We start from the raw sequence: 18,563 nt of genomic DNA, 5'->3' as shown, positions 1-18,563 counted from the left end.
TGTGCCTGAAGAGAAGCAAGTAACATCTGGAAGGGGATAATGAAGGAATGAGGAGGGCCATTTGGCACTAAGTTGTCTGTTTGGCTGTCCACATCCCTTATGGAAATACAAATAGCTGCAGATGTACTTGAGAAAATACTATCAGAGAAACAGATTTTTGTGGGGCAAATCACCAGAACAGTTTTCATATGCATGTACTTTTTAGAAGTTTTCTGACCTGTCTAGCAATGTGGGTGTTCTGTTTTTTTCAGGTATCATACAGGCTTTTTGAAGACATGGGACTCTTTGAAACCTTTAAAATACCAGTGAGGGAATTTATGAACTACTTTCATGCCTTGGAATGTGGATACCGAGAGATACCTTGTAAGTAGAAATTCTCAGCAGCGCCTGGATTTGCTTGAGTAGAGTCAGGTAACTGTTACCTGCCTTGCTTTTAGAAGCTAGGTGAGATCTGGCCATAGAAGTAGATGAGACTGTACCACTGTTTTCCTTTTAATCAGAGATTAACAGAGCAAGTTTACCTGATGGCATTCAACTAGCTGAAGGCAACCACTGTAGTAAAGGATTGAAGCTGGTAGTGTAAACCAGGCTCCTTGTGTACCACTTTGTTTGCAAAGTTCCCTTTGTTGCAGACCCCACTGCTTCTCTGTTATTTCTCCTTCTTGACTGGTATGATGCATATCATTGAATGTGATCACCTTTAGTGAAACATCATTTACAGAACTGTTTTTCAGCAGTTTTCCATGCTTGTGATGTTTGATTTGTCTCTGCTCTGCTGACTGCTGCATGGTACCCACTAGATGGTGCTGATATCCCTTTGTCCGAAATACTCTTCAAGTTTACTAACAGAGTAATTTGCTTTGTATCAAAGATCACAACCGAATCCATGCAACTGATGTTCTACATGCTGTTTGGTACCTTACTACTCAGCCCATCCCAGGACTCCCAACTGTGGTAAATGATCATGGGTCAGCAAGCGACTCAGGTATATTTAAGTGTACAAGTGTATATGTTGTCATTTGGAAGTTTTTTGCCATGGAATTCATGGACTGAATTTTGGGGCTTTCGGAGGTTTGTTATTTGAAAGATATTGCTCAGCTACGTGTCAGATACACTCAGCAGATTAAATTAGCAAAGCATTTCTTTGCTAAGTACCTGTGATAGATGTGTTCAAGCTCCTTCAAGAAGAGACTGTTAAGGGGATTTTCAGCAGAGATCCAAGTCTAGACATTCGAATTGGAGAGCATGTACTGTAATTGAACTAAGACGTGTCAGACCATTGCTATAAGGGCTGTTAGTGTTTCACAGGCTTGTGTGTGGTGAAGCCTCTAGAGGAAGGGGTGGGAAGATCAAGTTACCTACAAAGCTCCAACATGGCCATGAATCCGTGGCTTACTGCTAATAACTTACATAGCTTGACTCTGGTCAAAACAGACTCTGGTGGGTAGTTGGAAGATCCCCAGGTGGGATCAGAATTTGTTCCTTTGCAATCGTGTACCCCAACGCACTGGATCATGAGCACAGCGCCAGAAAGTATTGAGGTTAGGATGTGTTTAGTCTTCTATTGTGTGTCATAAATTTACTCCTTTTCTTGCTTTGTTGCTTCTATCTGCTTCAGTAAGTCACTGAAAAACTGGTAAGGATTTCTTCTTTATTTCTGCTCAGATTCTGACAGTGGAATCACTCATGGCCATATGGGTTATGTATTTTCTAAGACATACACACCCACAGATGACAGCTACGGATGCCTGGCTGGCAACATCCCTGCCCTTGAGTTGATGGCTCTTTATGTGGCTGCAGCCATGCATGATTATGATCATCCAGGAAGGACCAATGCCTTTTTGGTAGCAACAAGCGCTCCTCAGGTAAATAAATCTCAAGCAGTGTGGCTGTTAAGTTCAGAAGGTCCTTGCCTGTGGCCTCAATTAAGCACGAGTCTAATAAAGATTTTGAAGCAGTTGATCAAAGTGACAGAAGTAATCACTTTTCTTGAGTAAGAATCTTCTTGCACATTCTCACTACTCTGAGCGACCTCACTTGGGTATTACCAGTAAGAGTTTTTATGCGCTCTCTCACCACCCTCTGTAGAGCTGTTAAGAAAGGTACTGGTAAAATGACCATGGGCTAATGCTCTGCTTACTGATAGGGAGTTTGTAACTGTGAAATAGAGGAAGAATTATTTCACTATTATCCATGAAATTACCCAAATAAAAACCCGCCTGTAGAGTTGGCAGAAACAAGTTAGTTTGTTCATGGCCGCAAAGTTTTGTGTCTTGTTCCTAGAGAGTAGGAGCAGGTGCAGTGTTTTGGGATTTACTTTCTACACAATGCATCTGTCAGGACAGGGGAGTGTGTGCAAAATTATCCCATATTTATAAAGGAAGAATGGAGGCTTATCTAAGGTTATCTAAGAAGTTGATGCCAATGTTGGCAGTTCTGAGTCACTGTTTATTGCCTTAATTATGAGATTATCTCTCCTTGCGTTGCATAGCTGACCTGCCTGTAGCTTCGGCATACCGTGCCACAAGACATCTCTATGGGCAAGGAGAGGGGGGAAAAAAGATAGCTTAATGGTGAGAAGTTGGGTGGAGATGCACAAATTCTACATTTACTTCTCAGTTTGGGAACAGACTTCCTCTCTCATCAAGAGCAAGTTACCTGCACTTGCTCTGTATTAGTTATGTAATACTACTCAGACTTGCAACATCTTTCTGTGATCTAGACTCTTGAAACTCTGGCCGGATGTGGAGGTTGACAGAAGACATAAGCTATCCTTCAATGTGTTCTTAGGAAATAAGTGCTATAGCTTGGTGGTTGGTAAAATCAATGAGGGAAATTAAATGATTAGCCTTAATGTAGTGTCCCTGGTTTGAAAATAAATCATTGAGGACAATTCAAATTCTTCTTATTAATTTGGAAGGTTTTAGTTTGTTGTTTGTGTTTTTGCTGTTTGGGTTGGGTTGTTTTAGCCTGATACCACCTGAAATTTGTAGAACTCCTATTTGGCACATAATTTTTCTCTTCTTTTTCATGACAAGCAGTATCAGCTTCCAGTAATGATAAAGTGCTGCTGTACTAAAAATCTGCCCTCAAGTGGTAGACCTTGGCAGCAGAAAGTATCTGTCTCAAATGCTATACTCACTGGGCACTTAGGCATCAAGAGCTGTAAAATTAAGTCATTCCAGCAACCTGTTCTCTGGGGCAAAGAATAGATTCTGTTCTTTAGGACAGGATTATTTTTTTCATCTCTAGATGGCAGAAAAATATAAATGTAGTGAAAAGTCACTGGAACATATTTGTGTATATCTGTGTAAAAAATTACAAAACTTGCATGTAGTTTAGACAGAAACCTATTTGCAAAAGCTTTCATTTTCATAAACTAAGTTGTCAAAAGACAAAATGTTTCTGAAGTGGAGAGATTTCCTGGGTGGTTGTTCCCCACAGTCCATTTTTTTGGATCTTTTTCTTGCTTCTTAATGGAACTGCAATCACTATGAGAATTATACATCTTGCTTTGGTAAACATTTAACCAGTTTTGGATTTTAACCTTGAGAAATCTGTCGGGCTTGAGCATGTGTTGTTAGATTGCAGACAAGAATTTCACCTGTTTCTGTGTTTGGAGTCAGTCCAGTCTGGGCAGAACAGCCAGGTACAAATGCTAAATACAGTAGACTGTTAGGTGAGATGAGTTCTGAGAAACAGGGTCGTAACACACCTGTATTATATTAGTCATGAATTTACAGCCTGAAACAGAATAATCTATTGTCATATGACACAGTTCAGTCAGGAACCAAAGACCTTTGAGCATGGAAGACCCGGATTTTCTGTATCAGTCCTGCACTAAGTTTTCATCGTCACAAGTGTCTGCTATTAGTCCTGCCAAAATCTATCTCTAAACGTGGAGAAGCTCTTTAAAAAAAACAAGTGCAGATCAGTCAAACCTGAGCCTCCCTTAGGCATCATCCCCATGTCAATCTTCTCTCTCAGCCTAGAGGATTCTCAGCTTTCAGTTGCTCACGTTGCTTTCGCAGGCAGTGCTGTACAATGACCGCTCCGTGCTGGAGAACCACCACGCTGCTGCTGCCTGGAACCTTTTCATGTCAAGGCCAGAGTACAACTTCCTGACCAACCTCGACCATGTGGAGTTCAAGCATTTCCGCTTCCTCGTCATTGAGGCCATTTTGGCTACTGACCTGAAGAAACATTTTGATTTTGTTGCCAAATTTAATGCCAAGGTAAGAAAATGAGTTCCTGTCTCTGGTAGACAGAAAACATTGTGGGGCTTGGTGGTGTCACAGAGAAAGGCTGCTGTGTTGCTCCTTCTTCTGAGGGTTGTTTTGGCTGCTATTCTGTTGGATATTAATCTAGCTCTTGTGTTATTTTGCACTTAACTATAGTGACACAGCTTCTTTTCTTACATGGGTTGCATTTTTTTTCAGAAAGTGATTTAAGGCTAAATATATTACAGATTTATTCAAATGTAAATCCCATTTGCATCCTACTTTTCAACATTATTTTCTTCTTCACTGGCACCTTAGACCTATTAGGAAAGGCGTCCAGTTCTGGGCCACTCAGTTCAAGCACGACAAGGAACTGCTTGAAAGGATCCAGCATAGAGCCACAAAGGTGATGAAGTGGAACATCTGCCTGCTGAGGAAAGGCTGAGGGATCTGGAGCTCTTCAGCTTGGAGGAGTCTGGGGGGTGACCTCAGTCATGTTTATAAAGATGTGCAGGGCAGTGTCAGGAGTGTGGAGCCAGGCTTTGCTCAGTGATGTTCAATGATCAGACAAGCCTCAGTGTGTGCAAGCTGGAGCAGTGGAGCTCACATGTGAACACAAGAAAAGCCTTTTTGCTGTGAGGGCAACAGAGCCTTGGAACAGGCTGCCCAGAGACATTCAAAACCTGTCTGGACGTCTTCCCATGTGACCTGTTGGTGATCCTGTTCTAGCAGGAGGTTGGACTGGATGATCTTTGGATGATCTTTCACAGTCCCTTCCAACCCCTAGTGTTCTGCGCTCTCCAGGGGTGGGGCCTCAACTACCTCCCTGGGCAATCTGCTCCAGTGTTTTACCACCCTCATGATGAAGAACTTGTTGTTTAAGCTGAAACTGCTGTTCTCTCATTTCAAACCTATCATTGCAGACCTTTGTAAACAGGCCATCTGCAGCCTTCTCACAACCCCATTCAGGTACTGGAAGGCTGCTATTAGGTCTTCCCAGAGTCATCTTTTCTCCAAGTTGAACAGCCCCAGCTCCCTCAGCCTGTCCTCATAGCAGAGGTGTTCCAGGCCCTGATCACTTTCCTGGCCCTCCTCTGGACCTGCTCTGTCAGGTCTACATTGCTCCTGTGTTGAGGTTTCTGGATCAGGGTGCAGTACTGATTCAGCTGAAGCCTTACCAGAGCAAAGTGGCAGAACTACCCCTCTTGATCTGCTGGCCATGCTTCTTTTGATGCAGCCCAGGATGCCCATGGCCTTCTGGGCTGCAAGTACCCATTGTTGGCTCATGTCCAGCTTCTCGTCCACCAGCACTCCTAAGTCCTGTTCTGCAGGCCTGCTTTCTATCACCTCATCCCCAGCCCATACCGATGGTGAGGATTGTTCTGACCGAGGTGCAGGACTGTGCACTTGGTCTTGTTGAACCTTGTGAGGTTCACCTGGGCCCACCTCTTCAGCTTGTCCAGGTCCTTCTGGATGACATCCTATCCCTCTGGCATATGGGCAGCACCACTGAGCTTGGTGTCATCTGCAAATTTGCTGGTGATACTCTTGATCCCAGTGTCTGTATCACTGATAAAAGTATTGAGCAGTACTGGGGACAGTATGGGCCCCTGAAGGGCACCCACTTGTCACTGATCTCCACTGTTTTCCCTAATGAATGGTTTCAAACAGGCACATCGTTTGCCAGATATTAATGCATCATCATTTATCTCAATGTTCACTGGTTTTCTTGGGTTTTTCCTCTCGACAGCTCACTGTAAATTCCAACCTGAGGTCACCTGCTTGTACCTGTGGTTTTGTTAAATAGCTAAATATCCTGTAAGATGCTGAAGGACAGAACTTCCTCTTTGGATGCGTCTTTTTAGCCGGAATTACTGTGATGGTTTTCCATTTTCTGTCTTTTAGGTGAATGATGATGTTGGAATTGACTGGACTAATGAGAATGACCGCTTGCTGGTTTGCCAGATGTGCATAAAACTGGCTGACATAAATGGGCCTGCAAAATGCAAAGATTTGCATCTGCAGTGGACAGAAGGCATTGTCAATGAGTTTTATGAACAGGTAAACAAACTCATGTCCGAAGTGGTACCTGCTGGCTGTACATCTTGCATTAACTAGTCCTGCAGCATCCTAATGCTGGTGATGAGTGAAGATCACAGAAAGCAGGGTGAAGGGGATGGCTGCTTACACTAGTCCATGCTTTTGCTGGATCAGTGACAGTCCATTTGTTGCTGAAGCTTGTGATGCGTCCTTAAAGATGCCTGATGATGGGATGCTTACAGGCTTAACTGTTCTGTCTGGCACTGTTCTTATAGTGGTTGTGGCAGACAAGTTTTGCTTTCCTCCTTCCTTTTGTTTTTTATTCTATTGGAAGTCATCCTGCCTCCCTTTCACTTTTCTTTAGAGCAAGCCACCTTTTCGTACTTGCATCTATTTCTTTTCAAGACACCAAATGGTTCTCATTACTCTCTTTCGCAGTCACTGTAGGTGGCTTGCATATTTGCTAGCACGTGGTCTCCAGAATGGGACACAACAGACCAGGGGAATTAGTGTAGCTTCTCTGTGGGCCATGTCTCTGTTCACACGTGCAGAATCTTACTGTTACAGCCACGCTCACTGTGTAGACTTCTAGTTTATCACAGACCGACCGCATCTGCTCCCTACACGTTGATCCTGATTCGTTTGTGTTTTCTAAGACAACACTTTCAGCAGGTTTGTCAACATGGCTGCACTAATTAGGCAGGGCTTAGCTGATGGTAGCACGTAGAAGAAGGACAGCCACGGATTCATTTGCAAAGAACTGGGAATACAGCCAGGCAGGTGTAAGGGAGCCTTTAATTGAACCTTTTCTCATTATGACCACGTGGCCCTGCTGGGCACAAGAAACAGGACTTTTCCCACACAATTCCTCTGTTTCCTGAGTGGGAACGTGTTTCAAATGTGCTGGTGAGAGTGAATTCAACATAGCCTGGGTTTTTTGAGAGGGAGCAAGAGAGCTGAATCACTGAACTAGACATCTCACAGACTTCTCAGGGAGACTGTGCATTAACTCAGAGTCACAGACTAATCCTTTTTAAAGCCTTTTCATCTTCCTTTAAATTTACTGTACTTACAGGTTTGAAAAGAGGGGAAAAAAAAAAGCAAACCCACAGGATTTCCTGCTGCAGCTGCCTGCTGGAGTATGTAGAGGAATAGGAAAAGGGACAAAATTCACACACTGACTTGCAGCTCCTTCATTTATTTTGAATCTCCTGAGGAAAAGAAAGAACACTGATCCTTAAAAACATTTCATATCTATTTGGTTCCATTTTTCTTTCTATTTTCTTTTGTACTGAAGAGAGTGAGGCCCATGCTGACCACAGTCAACCTTCATTTCCCATGTTACTCTGCATATTTGTTTTCATTATAGCTCTCTCAACAAATTGTATTTAATGCTGGTGATGATCACAGCTTATGTAGACAACACCTGTTAATGAGATCTATAATATGACACTCCTTTGATCCAACATGATTAACGTCAGAAGGCACTGATTGCTCCAGTACATTAATATCATCAAAGTATTGGATAGTGAGCTCAGAATCAAGCTTGGCAGGAACATTTGTGGGAGAATACTGTGTTAGAAAGCTGGGTAGTTTTCCATCAGCCAGGTGTGCTGCTAATGTTTTCATGCTCTTGGAAGCTGCTGCGAAGGACTGTTGGAGATTATCTTTCTTACAACCCTTTAATTAAAAATAATAATAGAGATTTATCTTCTCTGGAAGGTTGGATTCAGAATAACACATCTGTTAGCTTTGTTACCAGCATTCCTTTTGACGTGGGGACTGTGGGCAAATGTACTGGCAGTCTTGGCTTGCGAATTCCAAGAGGTCGGGGGACGTTAATATCAAGATATCAGAGGTCTGGGCTATTGGGTTTTCTGAATACAGGATGGGTATTCACTGTACTGACAAATCATTGTGTTCCAGTGGATTCTCTGGTTTGTTGGGTCTTTGCTTGGCATGGATCACCATGCTGACCTATGGGATTAAAAACAGTTTTCTTCCTAGCACTTCTGATATTAAGGAGGACAAGCTAGATTCTCAGTTATTTAACCTAGGTTAAAATCTGATTTTCTGCTCTGAAGGGTCTATCAAACCATTTTCACCTTGATTTTGATTTTATTTTTTAATATTTTTTTTCTGAGAAGGGAAAAATCTTCATTTTCTTGCCTCTAAAAAGGGGAATGTTGAGAAGCTTGATTTTCCCTAGAATTATTATCAAAAAGCATATATACTTCAACCCCTGAAAACAAATACCTTTCTTGAATTTCCCATAGTAAACTCAGATTCCTGTGGCTGCAGCAGCTCTGCTATGAGAGTTGGGGCGCTTCAGCCTGGAGAAGAGAAGGCTTCAAGGAGACCTTGGAGTGGCCTTCCAGTGTCTGAAAGGGGTTACAGGAAGGCTAGGGAGGGACTATTGGCAAGGTCTGTAATGACAGGATGAGGTTTGGACTGACAGATGGGAGATTTAAACTGGATGTTAGGAAGAAGTTCTTTGCAGTGAGGATGGTGAGATGTTGGTACAGGCTGCCCGGGGAGGTTGTGGAGCACAGAATGCAATCAAAGATCAAAGAATGGATTCTGTGCTTCTGTGCTGCACAACCTCCCTGGAGGTGTTCAAGGCCAGGTTGGATGAGGCCTTGAGTGCCCTTTTCTAGTGGGAGATGTCTCTGCCTGTGGTGGGGGGTTGGAACTGGATGGAGGTCCTGTGCAACCTAAACCATTCTATGAGCTTAACTCCCTTATAATACTTCTTTAAAACCCCTTATTTAAAACTGTGCTGCATAGGCACATTCAAAATCCTGTGCCATATTGTTGCAGTAGGCTTCTTTTTCTTCTTTCCAGATGCTCAGCATACTTATTTGGAGGCATATTAAAAAGAATTAAGAAACACACTGCAAAGTGTGATAAATGGTGTTGTAATGGAAGCTGAGAAGAAGAACTTGTAAGCAGTGTGGCAGTCGGCTTCCTGCTGCTGCTGCCTGCTCGCAGCCAGCCCGTCTCGGATGCGCTGCTGCAAAGAGCAAGCACTTGCTAATTTGCTTGTTATTGCAGTCTGGTTTGTTAATGTTGTGTGTTTAATAATGGAATATAGCTCTAGGTTATGAGGAGAAGTAACAAAACAAAGCTGGAGGAAATAAACATTTGTAGTACACTTAACTTTCAGTCTTACTACTCCCTCATGACAACTGCATGTTGACCACGTGCAGTCCATGAGTTTTGTGATGGTTTGGGGGTTACCCTGCCCCTCCCACACTTTGTATTTGCCCCAGCTAACTCAGACGGACCCTGGGAATATAGATGAAGCAATTTATTTACAGCTAGCAGAATTTACAAGCAGCTATTTACAATATATACAGTTATATACAATTATATACAGAAATATACAAAGGATAAACAATACAAAAGCACAACTCCCCTCCCAGAAACCTGAGTCCCCAGGAGGGGCTCTCAAACCACCCCAACACCTCCCCCGGCCCCTCTCAACCTTACCCCAGTTCTCAGGAAGAAGAGAGGTGCAGCCAAGAGGTTAGGGAGCAAGGTTAGTAGGAGCAGGGTTAATGAGATGTGACCAGGTCTAAGGCAAAAGCAAGAGTGAGAAAACAAAATGGAGAAAAAGTCTTTCTTCTTCCCAGAGTTCTCAGCGTGACTGTGAGAGAAGTTGACATCAATTGTTTTTCATTTCACTGCCTGTTATCTAGTTCTTTAACCAAAACATTCCAGCTTGCTTCAAACTAGCACAAGTTTTGAAAATTTAGATGACAGGAAGCTCACAGAACGTTAGGGGTTGGAAGGGACCTCAGAAGATAGGGCAAGACCCCTGCTAGAGCAGGATCATCTAGAGTAGATCACTCAAGAATGCATCTAGGCAGGTTTAGGATGTCTTCAGAGAAGGAGACTCCACAACCTCCCTGGACAACCTATTCCAGGGCTTTATTCTCAAATGTAGATCTCTGTATTATATTAAAACACTAATTTGCATGTCAGGCTCTGTTTGGGGGGTGTTCAGTTCTGGGCCCCCCAGTTTAGGAGGGACATTGAGATGCTTGAGCATGTCCAGAGAAGGGCGACGAGGCTGGGGAGAGGCCTCGAGCACAGCCCTACAAGGAGAGGCTGAGGGAGCTGGGATTGGTTAGCCTGGAGAAGAGGAGGCTCAGGGGTGACCTTATTGCTGTCTACAACTACCTGAGGGGTGGTTGTGGCCAGGAGGAGGTTGCTCTCTTCTCTCAGGTGGCCAGCACCAGAACGAGGGGACACAGCCTCAGGCTGTGCCAGGGGAGATTTAGGCTGGAGGTGAGGAGAAAGTTCTTCACTGAGAGAGTCATTGGACACTGGAATGGGCTGCCCGGGGAGGTGGTGGAGTCCCTGTCCCTGGAGCTGTTCAAGGCAAGATTGGACGTGGCAGTTGGTGCCATGGTCTAGCCTTGAGCTCTGTGGTAAAGGGTTGGACTTGATGATCTGTGAGGTCTCTTCCAACCCTGATGATACTGTGATACTGTTTCCACCCAGTCTTTACATGGCAGCCAAAAGCTCATTGCCAGAACGTCTGCTGCAATTAGAAGAGATGAGTATATTGGACTTGGTTCTGTAAGAAAATATTACCTTATGTCATGAGAGAAGGGAGAAAAAGTCTTCTTATACCTGTGGAGAACTTCTTTCCCCACAAAAGTTTTGTGGGAAAGATTTGCTGCTTCTGAGCAACCCCTGATTACCTAGGGATCGTTCCAGTAGTCCTAGGAAACAAATAACTTGCAACCCAAGGCTCGTAAGACCTCTCCATATTATGTACAGTGAGGACAAAACTAGCTCAATGAGATAAGCCTTGCCTGGGAGATGTGGTCTTGTTCCCTGCAAACAGGTGGCTGACTGCAAGGTTTTGAGCTAACAGAAGGAATTTTTGTTAAATAATGTGGAAGGGAAGAGGGAGGGGAGAGGAGGGGAAAAGAAAGGAATAATTTTCAGATTTTGACACTCATGGTGTGAAGCAGAGGACAAGGAGACTGGACATCATTTTGCACAAATGTAGCTTTGATTAACCATTTGACATGATGGCACTGCAGCAGTGTCACACTGACATGCTATGGAGGAGGCATTTGAGTCGAGTTACTTTTATCATTTTTAGTTGGTTTGATATATGTTACTCCTTTTTGTGACATGGTTTTGTTTCATTTACTTCAGAGAAATTACCACTATTTTTCATATCCAGGGTGATGAAGAGGCTAGCCTGGGCTTGCCAATCAGTCCTTTCATGGATCGCTCTGCTCCTCAGCTGGCACACCTCCAGGAATCTTTTATCACTCACATTGTGGGGCCACTGTGTAACTCCTATGACTCAGCCGGGCTGATGCCAGGGAAATGGATAGAAGACAGTGATGAGTCAGGAGACACTGATGAACACGAAGAGGAGGAAACAGCAGAAACAGAAACTTGTGAAAATGCTGAATCCAGTAAGTTGTTCACACTTATGTTTTTCAGTTAAACAAGTTCCACATTGTGTCCAAAATTAAGCAGCCATATTATAAAAGCATTAGAGATCACGAGCAAAACAGGTTCAACATGGGCCTCTCCAGAGCTACAGTGATTCAGTGCTGTCCCCAGTGAAACTAGCAGGTAGCCAGTTGCATTGGTCATGATTGACATTCCTGAATTAGGAATCTGGGGCATCTTTTGTGGTGAGACAGAGGTCATATAGGTGGTTAGAGATGAATACTATGACCAAAAAAATCGTGGATGTTCTAAACTTTCTCAATGAAACGAAACAAAAGGTTGAGATCTGAGATGCATAGATACTAAGAGTTGTGTAAAAAGTGGTGAAGAGCTTCTTGATAGACATGCTTTTTTAGGCCTGGGGAAATATAGTAGTGGCAGAAAACACTTAGGTCCTGATAATGCACTAAAGCAGTAGAGGTAAGTTTAAGAGTTATAAAACCTTTACATAGCTTGAAATTGATTTTGTTACTGTACGGGAACTTGTAATTTTGTCAGCATTCTGATGCATGTATGAGAATTAACCAGGCTCAGTCTTTAGTGATTCAGTTTTTAACACTGCTGCAAGTGCTTGCTGGCATCTGCAGAACACAGCAAGATGCGGGGGTCACCTGGGAAACTCAGGAGAAAATGTCCTGCTGCGGCATTGGCAGGGTAGAGGCTTTTTATTGGTGCTAAACCTGAAGGTTTCCTACGGGGAACCAAGGGCTTTCTAATGAAGGATTGAGTTGGATTTCGTCTACTGCTCAGTGAAAAGCTCTTTGTTTCCAAATTCAAAAGCTTCAAGGGCTAAACGTTTTGGATCCTGACACAGGCATACTTTAGGCAACCTGCAAATACTAATCCACGCAACTTTATTTTGTACAAAACATTCCTCTACGTCACCTTCTCCACAAGGGAAAAATCAGCAGTTGTCTTTGAAGGAATTGTTGCTTCAGCTGCGTGACTGCCAGTGCCGCTGTTAATGACCGAGAGAAACTGCCGGGCTTTGTACTGCTAAGGAGTTAACAGTTTGTGCTGAACAGACCATGCTGGCACAGGAAAAAACCATGCTGCAGACAGCAAAACACTTGTACTGCAACTGTGTCGGGAGCCATGAGAACTACCAGTGGGAAAAACATTTTATAGGGTAACAGCAGGGAACTGCTGCTTCAAAACCAAAGATAAGCAAGCTCTCTGATAACATTTTGCTATATGACAACCACAGCAGTGCTCAGATTCCACAGCCAAAGAGATTTTGTGCAGAGGCTTTAAGGTGATCTGCACTGTGATGCTGGAGTGGTAATCTCTGACTTGGAAAAGAAAGCATAGGGATGGATTGCATGATTACTAATGCTTGCTTATTCTTTATATTTTCACAACTCAGACCAGAAGTAAATGTGGATAGAACAACATCAGGAATTTAATTTTTTTTTTTTCTTTTTACAAGAAATCATCAGGGATTGGTTCTGGGTGAGGAGGGGGCACAGAATTTATATATAATGGAGTAGGTCAGTCATGGTCTACAAGTACTTCATTTTAAAAACTGTGCAGAAGCAGCTCAGCAACGTGTTTTTTCCACAGCTGCTCAAGCACTATGTCTCTGCGAGCTGCATAGCCAGGCTGTGATAGGAAGGACATTGAGATGCTTGAGCGTGTCCAGAGAAGGCTGACGAGGCTGGTGAGGGGCCTTGAGCACAGCCCTATGAGGAGAGCCTGAGGGAGCTGGGATTGGTTAGCCTGGAGAAGAGGAGGCTCAGGGGTGACCTTATTGCTGTCTACAACTACCTGAGGGGTGGTTGTGGCCAGGGGGAGGTTGCTCTCTTCTCTCAGGTGGCCAGCACCAGAATGAGAGGACACAGCCTCAGGCTGCGCCAGGGGAAATTTAGGCTTGAGGTGAGGAGAAAGTTCTTCACTGAGAGAGTCATTGGACACTGGAATGGGCTGCCCGGGGAGGTGGTGGAGTCGCCGTCCCTGGAGCTGTTCAAGGCAAGATTGGACGTGGCACTTGGTGCCATGGTCTAGCCTTGAGCTCTGTGGTAAAGGGTTGGACTTGATGATCTGTGAGGTCTCTTCCAACCCTGATGATACTGTGATACTGTGTGAATCCAGGGCTCAAAATGTGACTGAGCACAATTTGCTTTCGTGGAGATCTGGAGAGGCAAAACTTCCTGAATTTGAAGCCTGTTTAAGTTTTGTGGGGTTTAAAAATCTGTTGGTGCAGTTCCTGTATGTCATACACACCCTGACTGCTTCCTATACCTTTAGTTCCTTTTCCTTCTCCTACAGAAAGTAGTACATTAATGTCACACGGTATTTTACAGAAAAGAAGTTCAAGAGGAGAAAAATCTACTGTCAGATCACTCAGCACCTGCTTCAGAACCATAAAATGTGGAAGAAAGTAATGGAAGATGAGGAGAGGTTAGCTGGGACTGAGAAGCAAGGCACGGAGCAGTCCACACTGTACCAATCTTCAGAACAAATCCAGGCCATCAGGGAAGAGGAAGAGGAGAAAGGGAAGCCCAAGAGGGATAAAGAGGAGAACGCAACTGTAGAAGCAAACCAGTGACAATCTTTACAGCAGTATTTGAAGGCAGATTGACTTGTGCACAAACTCTTTCTCAAGCCAGCACAGCATTTAGACACAACACTGTAGAAGTATGGGATACTGCGCCTACAGCTGTTTTAATTTGTTTCTCTTTCCTTTTTATGGTGAGGTACATGGTTTAAACTCCTGTGCTCAAGGAAGCTTTCGCACTGCGACACCAGCTTTTACAGACTTCCCTGAAAGAGATTTGGGGTGGGTGGAATTATATGAATAGATAGATATAGCGCCAGGGTTATTGGCTATGCACTTCAGCAAAATACATTTAATGATATGTTATGGTCACTGTGATATTTACAGATGAAAGTTACCTAAGGAAATGCTGTTTCTAAAGCACATTTGCAATTAATGGTAAGGTATCAGTTAAGCGGGTTTTTCTCTTGCTGCTGAGGGATAAACGTTCCAAAGCTTTATATGAATGCTGATACATCCTGCCAATATATGTGTGTGTGAGGGGGTGTGTGCAAGTGTGAGTGGATCTGATGTAATATAGCAGAGCTGGAGTTCTTATTACACTAGTTGTAGCACATCCCAATACACAACAACAAGCAGAAGGCCAGAGACCATTTTAAGGAGCCTTGCATTTCCCGTAGCCCTCCAGGTCACAGTTGGCACTGGCAGTCTTTCAGCAGGGGGCATGGTGGCATGGGCTGCTGGCTTGGCCCCATCTGGCTGTGCAGGGTCTTCTGCCTTCTCCTCTTTCTTCTCTTCTACACTTCCCAGACTGCTGCCAAAGGGATGTGCCCAGAAATGTACCTCCCAAAGGAACCATGTGGCATGCAAGTCTGTCCTCCCTGAGAGGACCTGTCCCTCCGTATGCATGAATGGCTGCATGGGGCAGCGTCTGCATTCGGGCAGGAGGGAGCAGGAAGCAAATGTGTGCATGTACGTGGAAAAGAGAGGCAGGCTGCCATCTTCCTACCCTAATCTTATGCCTCTGTGCATCAGTGGCCAGTTAAATCATTTAAGAATGAAGCTAACCTAAAGCTTTAGAGAGCGAAAGAAAGGGAGTGTGGGGGCCGTGCCCTTCCTCAAAGTAAAAGGCAAATGGTACATTGGGAGCAGCATGGGGGACAGGTGCCAGCAATGCATTGGCTTGGATACTTGTACGTCTCAGCAACCACATGAGATTCAGAGACCTTGGGTTTCGGTGTGAGGTGCTGGATGGGAGCAGTTTGTTGCTGGCATTCTGCTTAGAAGCACCAATATATCCAATATATCTTTTTTTCCTTTTTTTTTTTAAAGAGAAAGGAAAAGATCAAGTCTGTAAGAGCAGCTTTTTTTTTTTTTTTTTTTATTGGTTCTGTTTGTCTTCTCTGTTGTTTATGCTGTGAGTCAAACGTCTATTTAAAAGGTTGGATATTTGCTTTCAATATTTTATTTCATGAAATTATATTTGTCAGTGATTAGCTATCTAGATGTAAATATGGTTAAAAAAATTATGGGTTCCTGTAGATAATGATATCTTTAAGAAAAAAAAAAAAAAAAAGCGAAGGAAGAAAAAAGGGGAAGTTTTTTTGTAGAGCTGATTTTTACAAAGTAACTAGGTAGGAGACCGTTTTTGTACAGAGTAGCCATTCCCACGCCCAACAAGTGCAGTCTAGAGCAATGGGCACAGACCCTTCTGGGAAGCCAGCAGCCTGCAGGATCAGGGCTTTGAATTATTAGTGCTCTTTAGGACTGGCAGCATCAACCAGTGCCACGCAATCGAACGTTTTGTTCCCACAAAGGATTTTATCTATATATGAGGCTCAGCGTCTCTCAGAAACTCATTTCACTGTGTATGCTTTTTATATCTCGATCCTGCAGCCACTCTACAAGAAGAGGATTGCCTGTGTAAGAGTGCTTGCGAAAGGAAGAGTTGGTAGGAGAAGTCCTTTCTGTAGTAAATGTCTGACATTGCATCCATCACTCATTGCTGTTGTTACACTTTCACCTTATTTCATGATCCTATTGATACCTCCCCAAAAATGGAAAGCATTCTCTCTGGAGGGCAGTCAGTGTGTGTGGAAGTGTCTTGCCACTTCAGAGTTTGTTTTTGCTGTGCGTTTCCTTTAGCGGGTGCTTTGGCTGAGAAACAGGACTCTGGTTTCTTGCAAGTTGCCTCTGCCCGACATCATCTCCCATCCCACTGTTAACAGTACAGAAGATGCCTTTGCCTTTGAACAGTTAGTCTAGAGTGTAGCTCTGGTTGCTTTTCTCAACGGAAGCTTTTAATGCTTTTCAAAGCAAAGATCCAAACAGCACTATTTTTCTGAAGGGAAAGGGCACAGCAAAATTGATTCAAAAGAAAAAAGGGTCTCGTCAAGTCTCCCCCGAGACCAGCTTGCACTGTTTTCACATCTCTTCAGTCACTTTGGTTAATCATTTCATTTGGTATTTTCTTGTACAAGTGATATGCATACCTTACAGTACCAGAAGAATTTAATATGCCTCACTTTGTCTTTTAAAAATGTAACTTGCAGGGATGCTTTAAAGTGTCAAATCTGCAAACGCTTCTCTCTTTTCAGTGCGTGATCACTAGGACTGGGTTTTTTTTGTACTGACTTTTATATTGCTTTTGCTATAGGAAAAAAAGTTAGTGCAGAAAGTGCTAGTGAGTGCCCAGTTGGTAAAATTACAGAGATACTCAAAGTCACGCGAGTGGAGTTCCATATACTCTTCTCATCAGGTATACACAGGGTTGAACTAAAAAAAAATCATTAAAATGTGCTGAAATTGAATTATTCTGGTTTTGCTAATCATCATTTTTGTTTACCATTAGGTAAAATCAGAGTCAGCTTCTAATCTGATAAAATTTCGTGCTGCATGTCCACTGCAGCTGTCACAAATCATTACTGCATTGCTACACAAGGCTGTTGGTGAGTACAGTTTGACTAGCTCAGGTCCTTTACAGCCAAGGAGTTTCTGACAGGTTTAAAATCACAATGATTTTTGATTTTATCCAAAGTGGAAGGAATGCCAATGACTACCTAGGTAGCTGGGAGTGATTGACTTGGTAAGAGGTGACCTTTTTTTACACTCCAAATAGTTACTAATAGAATCCAATTTCTGCACAGGTCCACTCCTTACAAACCTGTTTTTTCAGTCTTTGTAGAGGATTTCTGGCAGGCAACAAACAGGAAATGTCCCAGGTTGACTTGAATATAACACAAAATACCTGAGAAATTTTGTACCAAATATGAATACTATTTTTTCACTTTGGGTTTTTTTTTCAGTAGGTAATGAAGCAGGGAATCTTTGAGGGGTGTGGACATCTGCCTGCATCACCATCATCAAAATGAAATCCAAGACTGTGATCAGACAGATCTGTTGAGTGACTGCATTTGGGACTTTTACCCTTAACATACCACTGTTAGAAATCATTAAGATCTTGATGGTATAACTTTGGAAGGAATTTAACTCTGCACAGCTTCAGATAGATCCTTCTAAAAGCATCTGAACTCTTCTGCACCTAACTCTCTTTTTTGCTTTCTATACTGGAAATTAAGTTCCTTTGTTGTGGTTGGCTTTTATTTAGAAAATTGTCCTACATTTCTGTCTGCTTCTTAGATATATTTTTTTCCTGAAATTTTAGCCCATTCTTTCTTTCTTCCTTTAGGAATGCCTCAGAAAGTAGAATGCAGCATGAAGAAGGAAGGATCTTGCCAAACTGAGCATTAGTCAGTGGCACAGCCAATGAAAGCTGCATAGCCTGTGCCCCAGTTTGTGTGTGGTTGCACCCAGTGCTATGCCCATGCTGCTGAGCTGTGACCTGAATTCGTGAGGAGTAGCTGTCAGTTTGGGTGCTCAGCAACCCGACCCCTACCAGCTTTTAGTGGGACTTGGGATTTTAGAGAACTTTGTTGGTTTTCAAAATTAACCTTGGCACTTCTGAAAATTTGGCCAAAAGTATAATGCAACCTGAGCTTTGTGGTTGGTCCCAGGTGTTAATGAAGCACTTGTGCAGTCTCAATAATTATCTGGCACATCCTGCTTGGTCTGTGTGGTGTGTTCCTATGCTGATAACCGTGGGAGCTTTGATATTGATGATGGTAACTATAAGTTTGTGTCCACCCTCTCACTGACTTGCTATAGGCACAGCCAGATGCGGCAGACTCGGCCTGAGCAGACCAGCAGTGCCTAAGGCTGAGATGCAAAGAAGACACAAGGCACTTGACCAGCAGACTACCCCAGAGAGATGTGCCAGCTGATACAGGTGTGGGAGAGTGAGCACAGATTTGCTGTGGTTC

At 43.4% G+C, this 18,563-nt stretch overlaps 1 protein-coding gene and 1 long non-coding RNA gene across 8 annotated transcripts in view; both read left to right on the top strand.

Moving 5' to 3' along the window:
* PDE3A (phosphodiesterase 3A) overlaps nucleotides 1-14,892 on the top strand; it is a 248,606-nt gene extending 233,714 nt beyond the window's left edge. For 6 of the 7 annotated variants that reach the window (XM_064155556.1, XM_064155559.1, XM_064155558.1 and 3 more), the window contains 7 exons: nucleotides 252-363; nucleotides 872-985; nucleotides 1,666-1,865; nucleotides 4,032-4,235; nucleotides 6,126-6,281; nucleotides 11,467-11,707; nucleotides 14,051-14,892. In XM_064155556.1, the coding sequence (XP_064011626.1) occupies nucleotides 252-363; nucleotides 872-985; nucleotides 1,666-1,865; nucleotides 4,032-4,235; nucleotides 6,126-6,281; nucleotides 11,467-11,707; nucleotides 14,051-14,295 (1,272 nt within the window). In that variant the 3' untranslated portion in view covers nucleotides 14,296-14,892. Of the gene's footprint in view, nucleotides 1-251; nucleotides 364-871; nucleotides 986-1,665; nucleotides 1,866-4,031; nucleotides 4,236-6,125; nucleotides 6,282-9,104; nucleotides 9,420-11,466; nucleotides 11,708-14,050 lie in introns of those variants that run through there. The other variant, XM_064155560.1, reaches the window with a different exon arrangement.
* A 725-nt stretch (nucleotides 14,893-15,617) lies between these two features.
* Nucleotides 15,618-18,303, top strand: LOC135181982 (uncharacterized). Its single transcript, XR_010305032.1, has 2 exons — nucleotides 15,618-17,002; nucleotides 17,096-18,303. It is a non-coding gene; the product is annotated as an uncharacterized LOC135181982 (long non-coding RNA).
* Nucleotides 18,304-18,563: the final 260 nt, after the last annotated feature.

The sequence above is a fragment of the Pogoniulus pusillus genome, chromosome 15 (assembly GCF_015220805.1).
Source record: "Pogoniulus pusillus isolate bPogPus1 chromosome 15, bPogPus1.pri, whole genome shotgun sequence".
Classification (NCBI taxonomy): Eukaryota; Metazoa; Chordata; class Aves; order Piciformes; family Lybiidae; genus Pogoniulus; species Pogoniulus pusillus.
The sequence above is the reverse complement of the archived record's forward strand: the minus strand, read 5'-3'. Positions and strand labels throughout refer to the sequence as shown.